This window comes from Nuphar pumila, chromosome 2 (genome assembly GCF_984573655.1).
Source record: "Nuphar pumila chromosome 2, dmNupPumi1.hap1.1, whole genome shotgun sequence".
Classification (NCBI taxonomy): domain Eukaryota; kingdom Viridiplantae; phylum Streptophyta; class Magnoliopsida; order Nymphaeales; family Nymphaeaceae; genus Nuphar; species Nuphar pumila.
Window position 1 is genome coordinate 66,135,649 of NC_143250.1, and position 11,215 is coordinate 66,146,863.

The window sequence follows — 11,215 nt, forward strand, 5'->3', positions numbered from 1 at the left end:
AAAACTAATAAATATTCGGTTGTAATCAAGGCACAAACTAGTGTAAGTCACCTTCACATATATATATATATATATATATATATATATATATATATATATATATATATATATATATATATATATATATATATATATATATATATATATATATATATATATATATATAACTTCTTGTAAATGGAACCCTGTAAATGTGATCTACATAGCTCCTTTAGTAGAAAGATGGGCTTTGAATCATGTGATTCTCATATGAAAGCAGGGTTTTTAACAACTTGCACCTATAATTTACAGTTCAGTAGTTATGTACCTTGATTAGTACCAAATAATTTTTTTTTTAAATATCACATAATATTAAACAATTTAAAATGAACAATAAAATGCCGCATTTTCTGCAATATTTTCAAAAATATTGCAACAATTTGCCACTATGACATCTACCCCAACAGCCAGCTAGAGTGTCTCATTAGTCAACTCCAACTTGCCCTGAAACAGGCTGGCCAACTTGGCCTATCCAGTAGAAGAGAGCTTCATACCTACACAAACTATTCATGCACTTAAAATACCAAAACAAGGAAAATCATATAATCAGCCCTCTATTTCTTTAACATGGTCAGGAAGCAATAGCATTATTAAAGGGCTCTACTACATGATGGCAACAAATTTATACATTAACAATGAGAGCTGAGATGAATAAGCAACTAAACCAAGAATTTCATTATCAGATGAACTACATTCTAATTCCCCATGTAGAGAGAGATTCCTCATCCCATACAACAGAATCAGGCATGTTCGTATGCTTGCATGCATTCTCTCAAGCATCTCATTTGAAGACTGATGCTTTCTCCAACCTGTCAATTTCTGAGCAAAAACCTAATATTCATCTGTGTGTGAATCATCCTGCAGGTAGTGGAGGAATCTTGGCTATCTCAACCAAGTGCTTATGCAAAGCCTGAGGCTTCGAGAAGAACGGGGAGTGATCACTGCCCTTAAGTCGGAAAACTCGCTCTGGGGGATTCGAATTGATCAGGTTCTGCTGCACAGGAAGAGGTATCGCATTGTCTTCGGAGGTCTCTATGAAAAACCGTCTAACCGAACCATACTTCTCATTGGAAAGACATAGTTTCTCCAAAACTGGTGCAAATGGGATGGACCGCATTGAGACTGATGCCAGTGCAACATCCTTGACAAGAACAAGTAATCAAATATCAACCCCATTAAGTTGCAAATGACAGAACTAGACCTACATTTAGACTCTAATGAACGGGCTTTGACAACTTGACTTTTTGGTATGTTCCAGATTCAACACATCTTACTATGACTGCATTCTTGCCTATGTATCTTGACATCTAAGACAGACGTCCCCATGTATGCAACATTACATTCAATACTAAAAAACAATGGAAAAAAATTGGATCAAGAGACCAAGATCCATCTGGAGGCAAGAAATAGCCAAGTATATCGTTGTAGCTATAAGGCCAGATTGCCTTGGGTTCATGGTTTAGGCTTTCATTTGCACATTTTCCTTTCCTCCCACCCTCAAAAGGATATGAGAAAACAAAATCTCTCTTTAGAATAACCCACAAAAATGAAAAGTATAAATCTTCTACTGAGAAAATGCATACCTTGGAAGGACTTTGGTTAAATAACAATTCCCTCAACAATGACTTGTCCAGGTTAATAGATGTTGGTGGTTGGTCACTCCCATTCGCATATAAGAATATATGAGCCTGTTGCATCAGATCATTATGACCTGCCTGCAATGGCAATTCATGTTAGAACAAAAACCCATAGCCCTCATCGTACAGGATAGGCAGCACCAAAAGCATATGGATAAAACATTGCACTCTTCAATACTCGGAAAATTTATTTCTTACTCATTGTCTTGTGAACAAAAGGATTAAATGGCTTCATATGATCCAGTCTAGGCACATGTTTAGATGTATCTTAGATTAATAGGCTGTTTGCTAGCCTCCTGATCAATGTAATTACTATGTCCTTTTTTTTATTACACTTTTCTTTCATTTAAAAAAATTGGAACTTTATGCACAAAGGACTATCTGAAAATGTCAAAAAACCAGGAACCAAGTTATACACGATCATCCAGGTAATCCAAAATAAAATCATGCAGAAAAAGCTCCTCAACTTGCTCGTCTGTCATCAGGCAAGCAACCAGTCAAACTTCAAACTGTGGACTTGGCATGGAACAAGTGTTGCATCAGGCAGAACTAGTTTGCTAATTGACTAGAATTAATATCTTCATCAGTTTCAATTGATACAGAAGCTAAATTATGTAACCAAAACTAAGCCTCCAATTCTGCCCAACTTGTCCAGTTCTGGTCAAGTCAAATGGTGTCAATGATGATGCAACCCTTGAATCCACAGTGAAGATAGTGATTGTGGGTCCACACAACAGCATTGTGGAACAAATCACAATTTAACCGGGCCACTTAATTTGTGCAAAATGATAGATGCACCTCAAAACAAACTGACAGAACTCATGATACAATAGCAATCAGAAGTCCAAAAAAGATGCAAACAAAAACAATACTTTGAAGATATAATTTACGGAAAAATTAGAAAACAGATTAACTAGTGCAGTCTCATGAAAATAACGAAATATCAACTGCTGTAACTTCACTGCAAGGTAGAATTCTGAACAGTCCAAAAATGCAAGCATTGACCAACTATTGCCTAGTTGCTCATATAGTCAGAGCAGTGTGTCAAGAAAAATGTGAAGTTTATGAGATAATTAGGAGAACTCCAAAGGATCCATATACTCCACGACTTAAGAATAAGCTTTTCTAACTTTTTCAAGTAACAGAGCAACATGCAGACCTGTTCAGAAAGCATATTGAAGGTGCTTTGCCCATTTGTCAGCATCGCTGCAGAAATAAAAACAGCCTTTGTAATCTTGCATGGAAAAGCCTCCATTGCATATGATATGCAAGCACCTCCAAAGTCATGGCCAACTAAAATCACCTGCACAAGGATTTTGCAGAATGAATAGTTTTCCAATTCATACACTAGTAAAGGAAATGTCTCAGAGTGCAGCCTAATTTTCATACAAACTGAAATGTATCAAATGATATCCCATTTCCTGAATCAAATGAAAGATTCAGGGAAGTCAATAGAATCAATCGTTTGATCCCCTGAATCTATCATTTCTAAATGTCAGCCATGAAAAGATCTACATTCCCTGCAGCAATTAACAGCAGTATCCTGTTCAAAAGTGCAGAGATGCAGATGCATAATACCACATTCCCTGCAACAATTAACAGCAGTATCCTGTTCAAAAGTGCAGAGACGAAAGAATCAATAATCCAAACTACAAAACCCCATGGACAAAAAAATACGTCTGCAAACATGTGATCCCTCTAAGCGGTGCAAATCCTTTGATAAACTCTTATTTTGATTAAAGCACAAATTATAGCTTAAAGCTTTAGAGGTTTCAAGGAGAACATTCCAGCAGTACCTGTCAAGTGAAAGTGTGAAATCAATTTATTCATGATAAGACACTTAATATTAGAGGTGGACATCACGTCTAGTACCAGATGGGCTTTCAAATAGTTAACCCAGTATGGCCTGGTTCAGAAAGGAGGTTTCCCTTAATCTAATTAATTAATACCAGACTGAACTCGAAGAAGAAGAAGAAGAAGAAGAAGAAGAAGAAGAAGATGATGATGATGATGATGATGATGATGAGGGAAGTTTGGAAAAAGATTGTCAGTCAAATTTTATCAAAAGGCAGAGTCAACCAAGGATAGCACCAACATAAAAAAAATTATGGATACAGGCATTCATATGGTCTTATAAAAATGGGTGTTACTAGCAGTTGCCATCATAGAGATAACATGCATCATTTTCCCTACAACAAAAAGAATTTTGCAAGTGAATCAAAGAGAGATAACTAACCTTCTCTCCATCTCCAAGCTTTTCAAGAAAATCAGTAAGTGGTCTGACATATTGAGAAAGATTTGTAATGTTGTTTGAGTTAAAAGAATCTATTCCCGAGCCAGTTAGATCAATGGCAGTGACCTTGAATCCGCCTTCTTCTAGAAGAGATATGGTTTTGTACCAACACCAGGCACCAAAACCACCGCCATGAATGAGCACAAAATTATTTGTCTCCAAGTCATCTATCTTTAGGTCCTGTTATGAGCAAAGGTAAAAGCAAATAACAAGATTATAATAAGACAAACTAAGAGAAAAAGAGAAACAGGAAACTGATGTAAACAATGCAAGGAAACATCCTATTTAACAATTATGTAAATTCAATTGCAGCAGATATATCATATTAGTTCTGTAAATTTGATACTATTTGCTCTTTCTTAGTGAGGCACACGCATGCAAGAAAGGAAGAGGAAAATGGCTCAAGAGGGACTCACAACAAGAAAGACATAACCAAGTTTCCAGGCATTATAAAAGAAAGCCATTCAAAGTGTTCACAGGTCAAAGCTTCTGCACCTTCAAGTATACACAAACACACATGCATGGCATGCAGATATATGGTTGCTATAGATTTAATATTATTTCAACTTTATTTGTAAGCTACTCATTGTCTGGAGAATGAACTTATTGCACACACAGAGGCACACATGCATGAACATACACAATGAGAAAGTTAAAAGAAAGGGCAGCGGGGAGGGGGACTAAAAGGTTCTTATAACAAGAAAGACATGACTAAGTTCCCAGGAATAAAAGAACAGAGCTGCTAAAAGAGTTCACAAGTCAACTTTTTCACCTGTTTCCAACTAATCAAAGGTGAGTCATCAAATCAAAGTATCAAACATATCTGGACAACTAGAGCACCATTTAACAATGGCAGACAAAATTGGATTTTGCAAAAGCACACACCTCCACAGTGCGCACATGAGAACATGTAAACTGTTGGGAAAACACTGGGAAAACAAACCTTACGCACACTCTCTAAACTATAGAAATATCCTCAATAACATCCTTGTAATGTTACCGTATATAAGTTTGATAAATGTCACAAACATTTGAGCACCTTGTGATGTGTTTCCTACATTTTCTTCATAATCTTAACAACAGGTTCTCTTCTGTTTTCTACTTCAAAAAGAAGAATTTCAAATAATAGAAAAGGAGCCATCTACAAAATGGTTATAACAAAAAAATGAAAAATTACTTACACCAGACATTCACCACAAACCAGAGGGAGAAAAAGAACTTCCTCAAAATCAAGCAAGAACTGCTAAACAACAAGAATTACTTAATTTAAGTAAATCTCTCTCTCTCTCTCTCTCTCTCTCTCTCTCTCTCTCTCTCTCTCTCTCTCTAGATTTGGTTGTCCAGCCTCCCTTTTTTTTATTTTTTGGCTGTTTTTCATGAATCTAACCTTACAGATGTGATCTACATGTTTTACTTAGTGGGAATAGGCTCTTTAATCGCCACGTAGGCATGATTTTATAAGGCTTCAAAAATCGATGGCCTACAATGTGTGATACTTTCCTTGGTCATAAAATCATGTTTCTTCATTGAAAAAACGTGATCCAAAAGCCAGTTCCCACTATTTTGAACATGCTGATGAGGTAGGATTGGATGAAAACAACCTGCGCATGGGAGATCTAGATGTGTTTGTACGTTATGGCGCCATTACCAAATGATATATATACACGAAAACCCGTATCATCGAACAATGCTCGGACGAGCGGCTGCGCGTAAAAAAAAACCCAAAAAAGGGTTTTTAGAGGCGGTTCTTGACTGCCTAAAAACCTTCATCGGACTTTTTTTGCTGTTTGATGATACGGCGTCTCTCTCTCTCTCTCTCTCTCTCTCTCTCTCTCTCTCTCTCTATATATATATATATATATATATATATATATATATATAGAGAGAGAGAGAGAGAGAGAGAGAGAGAGGCTACTCTTGATTGTATCGTACTCTTTAACAGAAATTCATAGGAGCGGAGCTTCATTTGATCAATCTAACACCAAAGCTGCCTTCGACGTCGTTAGTTTATTAAAACATGATTCAACGTAAAAGCATGAATTTGCAATCTCGAAATTTTGGTGTATTGTGGACAGTTGATCTTTCAGAGCTCTTAAAAAACCTGCTTGAACAACACAATCGAACGATGCAAAACATGGTTTATGCTGAAAACATCACATCCTTAGTGCATGATCCAGAAAAAAAAAAGTGGGAAAAAGCGTGTGGTTTCTACTAGAGACTACAGTACAGTCAAGAGTCACACGCACACGCACACGCACACGCACACGATTACAAATTACTCCATTTTAACAAAGGATCAACTAGTGTTTACAAACAGAAAATACTTAAAATCTCTTAAAACAAAGTTTCAAATAAACTAAGTCACGAAAATCGGAATTTAGTCAATGCGATCAAGAAAGAAGCGAGTGAAACAACAAATACTCAATCCCAGCACGTGGAAAACAGAAAAACCTATCTCATTACCGAACTAAGGACAGCAGCGAAAGCATCAAACCTCGATGATTCCTCTCAGAGAAGAATGACCGAGAATCCGGACCAAAAATAAGCCAAAATTCAAACAGAAAATGAAAAAACAAAGGAAGAAGAAGAAACACATCGCGGACTCGCCTGGTGGACGAGCTGCTGAGGCTGGAGAAACGGGTCGGCGAGGGACCTCGCGCGAGAGCTTGAGCACCTCGGCAGTGCGCCCTTGCAAGCGGCCGGCGCCGGGTGCCGGAGCGAGGACGATCGGTCGAAGGGGAGGACGACGCCGTTGCTCCGGTGGCCCCGATAATGCTGCAAGAGGATCTCGGCGAGGGCCTGGTCGCGGGCCAGGGTTTCCTCGAGCTTGTCCCTCCGCGCCGATCCCTCGCCCTCCCTCGACCTCGAGCTCGACCCCGGCGGCCCCTTCGCCTCGAGCGGTTGCGGAGGACGCCTCTGCGCCTTCCTCCTCCTCCGCCTCCTCTCGTCTTCCTCCTCCTCCTCTTTCACGGAGAAGCAACTAGAGAGATTCCCCATTGCCGCCTACATCGAGAGAGAGAGAGAGAGAGGATAAAAATGTAATAAACGGAAAAGCTATCGCAGAGAGAACCCACAAACGTTCATTTCCCACGCGAAACGAAACAAGCCGCTATAAATAAGGGACGTAGGAGATAAATATTCCTTGGATTTTAAACAAATTACGGAAGCACCACTGTGATGCCTATAATTACATAAATATCCTTATTAATTAAGAAAAATAACCGATTCTACCCGTTCCTTAATCGATATTTTATTCCAAACTTAAGAGTACGGATCTGATCCGAATGATCCTCTAAATGGATCGAAGAAGCTAAGAACATCTTGAGAAACGGAAACGAGAAATGAAAATTTTCAGGTGCATGTGAAATGTGAGACGGGAAACAAAAAAACTAAATTAAGAAATGAACCAAGAAACAAATCGAGAAAAGATAGGGAAATGAATAAGAAACACCACAGTTTGGAGATAAAGATCTTTCTTCCTAATCCAAGTTTGAGTTCCGGTGTAGTATGTCTTCTCGGTGATCAAGGGGAGTACACCACAGTGTCCGAATGGTGACCATAGATTTTATTTTATTTTTAAAGACCATCAGGGATTAGTTTGACTCCTACCAGTTATTATACAATGATACCATTGGGATCGGAACTTCCAACGTCCCAACACAGTTTTACACCGTCGTTTATAAATCTTGCAATAATATAGTGAGAAATTGCTTGAAAGTTTAAAATGATAATTTCTTGCATGATTTTCAAACCGTGACAAATATTATGATATTTTTAGCAGATATTTATCATGAAAATTCCCGAGTTTTTTATTTTTAAATGTGTTTTATTTCTATTTTTTATAAAAAAATATTTTTTAAATTTTTTAAATTTAGTTTTTATTGCCAAGATTTTGCCAAAAAAATGCTACATTTATGAAAATTTTCAAAATCTCTCGAGTTTTTTACTGCAGATATTTTTTCTTTTTAAATTTTTGTCACTATGATCCTATTGACCCGTTGTTATATATATATATATACATGAGTAATGTGTTGTGCCACTTCCTCGTTTTGCCCTCCTCAAAATCACAAATTTTTTGGTATTCTTTTGTGCATCTAACACCATAGATATGATCTATAAGTTTTGTTTAGTGAGAAGGGATTTTTAGATCACCTAAATCTAACCTATATACATCAAAACTATGACGCAGAACAAGAAATGGGGTCTAAAATGTTCAGTTCTCTCTCTCTCTCTCTCTCTCTCTCTCTATATATATATATATATATATATATATATATATATATATATACATGAGTAATGTGTTGTGCCACTTCCTAGTTTTGCCCTCCTCAAAATCACAATTTTTTTGGTATTCTTTTGTGCATCTAACACCATAGATATGATCTATAAGTTTTGTTTAGTGAGAAGGGATTTTTAGATCACCGAGTTCTAACCTATATACATCAAAACTATGACACAGAACAAGAAATGAGGTCTAAAATGTTCAGCTCTCTCTCTCTCTCTCTCTCTCTCTCTCTCTCTCTATATATATATATATATATATATATATATATATATATATATATATATATATATATATATATATATATATATATATATGAGTAGTGGGATTGTTGGGTTACCTTTTTTAGTTAGGTCTCATTAAGCCTTTTCAAACATTATAGTTTTAAGTGTTTTATGATTGATTTGAACCCGTGTTTATCATTGCTTATTAATTAAGATTTGAACATTGTTGTAGATTGATTTGATGTAAAAATATGAATATTTTTATAGTAAAATTTTAGTATAATATAAACCATTCATTGGTTAGTTGGTCTCAAAATTTGTGACTGGTTTTTATGCATATATTGCTTTAATACAGGGAAAAGGTAGTTGTGATTCATGCGTAGCATGACAAGCAACATCTGCCGTATTAATTAAAAGGTCTCACATGACCTTTAATAAAGGGTCATCTTATACATCGCAAGACAACCAAACATATGCCCTATTAAAAGGTCTCATGTGACATGCACGTGCACAAGGCCTTTATTAAAGGGTCATGTTAGGGCACTGGAGTTCAATGCTAGCACAAGCTACTAACTACAGAGTGTAGTGACCTCCGTGTAGGGCTGTCAATGGGTTTGATCTGTGATCGATACCTAACTACACTTGAATCCAAACTATAGTCACCAGAATCGCCTCTCTAAGGGGGGAAGCGTGCTTCCCATGACTCACTTTCAAAATCGCTTCCTTTTTCACATTGTTTTTCTTTTTCACTCATTTCCCTTTTGCTTCTCACTCGCTTTTTCTTTGCTTTTTGTATTGTTTATATTATTATTTATTTTTTCATTTTTTTGCTTCCCTCTGGCTTTTCATTTTTTGCTTCTTGCGTGCTTCTATAATCACTTCCAAAATGAATCTTGCTTCTTGCTTCATACTACTTTTTAACACTCTTTTTTTTTTTTATGCTTTAGGCATCATTTTTCCTATTCATTTTGCTTCATGGTAACTTTGATCCAAACAGCTGGATAATGGTATACAAATAAAGACCCGAACAATATTTGCTCAAGTCCCAAATATTATTCAGGTTGTGTTTGAGCTGTGATTTTTGCTGAATACCCAATCCAACTCAACTTTATTTATGTATTTTATGTGTATTTTTAAATAAAATGCAGATTTTCAATACTTTTCGGATTATACATGTTGGATGTGGCCTCATTTTTCGGGCTTAACCCCAACCTATCTATTCATTGGTCCAATTTGGGTGTGCTCATATGGGTTGGATACCTTACTCCTCAACAGTGCTACCTTCTGTATAGACCCGCCGGGACCACCCTGGATTTCAATCCAGAGTAGCCACACGGATCCAATCCAGAGGAGTTGTCCAAGACTCCTAGCTAAGTTGAGAGTCCTACCCAACTTGGGACTCTGCAATTTCTTAATGTCTCTATCTTTAATAAAGATTATTGAGTTTTTCTCTAATTTTAACTCAGAGAGACGCCCCTCTCTCTCTCTCTCTCTCTCTCTTGCCGTGTCCCCTTTCAGCAGGACACGCGCCCCAGCTGAACGACCTGCAGCATCCCTCTTGCCTTCCACACTGCCTGCAGCCCAACACCACGCTGCGCGCAGAGTGACGCCCAGCACGCGCCCTTCCCTCTCTATTCCGCTGTATTCCCCGCCGATAGCACCTCTCTAGATCTAGGTGCTGGGCCTGGATCAGCAAGACCAACCAGCCAGGGGTCCGGTCTTAACACCTCCATGTAAATGATGTGGTAGGCAACCCAACCCGAATTGGATCCAGCCAACTGCCTGCTGAATCTTGATTAGGTCAGATTTTAGACATGTTTGGACCTGTATCAAGATCCAAATCCATGACTATGTACCATGACCTATCGTCCATCCATTTGTGAACGGTATACACAAATTTGTAGCAGGCTATTGCTTGTTATCATCAGTCGTAAATATCGCCAAAATTTTTGAAAATATTGTGATAAAATCACGATATTCTCAAAGGGTGATATTGTACCTATCTAGAAAAGCATGATATTTTCAAAATATTGTCTGTTTTCAAAATACCGCATTTTTTAACTCAATATTAACACAATAAGATCACTTTTTTCCTAGTTTTTATATTGTTTATATTTGTATTATATATATTTATATAAATTGACATTTTTCTGAGACTCCATGGAGGAAAACACACTTTTTCAAAAAATCATGAGATTTTCTCTTGCTGGCATTTTCCTGATAATGTGAGTATGGTAATCATGCCCAATGCTTTGGAATCTGTTAAAGACCAAATCGATGCAGATCCAAATCCATTGTACATCTGTGCATTAGATCCAAACTTTGTAGACATCATCTGGGTTTTGGATCCGATCCGATCCACTACTACCTATTTATTTGCATTTAACTTCTTTTAATTACCCCCTTTTTTATAAGGTAAAGGCAACCGTTTTCTTTGCAATGAATCAATTCACAACAGGACCAGTGTGACGTGAGAGACCCATAGAAGTAGGGCCATAAATATGGCCTGACTTTAGTTGGAAGTTGGATATAGTTATGGCTGCAGACTCAGGTAAGAGGGACCTTCACCAATATTCAATGAGAGCAGTTGTAAGTTGCAACCGTGGAGAGAGAGATCTTATAAATACTGTGCAAAAACATGACATTTTGTTCAAAGTAAAAAAAGATATTCTTGGACTAACACCAAATCTCATGGTGTTCTCAAGGCTGAACTTGAAGCATGTTTTCAACGAGCCATTGA

At 37.2% G+C, this 11,215-nt stretch overlaps 1 protein-coding gene across 2 annotated transcripts; it reads right to left on the reverse strand.

Annotated features, from left to right (window-relative positions):
* Positions 1-594: 594 nt before the first annotated feature.
* On the reverse strand, positions 595-7,035 carry LOC149845623 (putative methylesterase 11, chloroplastic). 2 transcript variants are annotated; one of them, XM_089997682.1, is made up of 5 exons: positions 6,577-7,035; positions 3,913-4,149; positions 2,836-2,979; positions 1,623-1,754; positions 595-1,180 (listed from the first exon to the last, which is right to left on the reverse strand). In XM_089997682.1, exons 1-5 carry the CDS (start codon positions 6,964-6,966, stop codon positions 893-895), a joined length of 1,191 nt encoding a protein of 396 aa, XP_089853808.1. In that variant the 5' UTR covers positions 6,967-7,035; the 3' UTR covers positions 595-892. The 2 variants fall into 2 exon arrangements, with proteins under 2 accessions (XP_089853808.1, XP_089853809.1); XM_089997683.1 differs by lacking the exon at positions 2,836-2,979.
* Between the last annotated feature and the right edge of the window lie 4,180 nt (positions 7,036-11,215).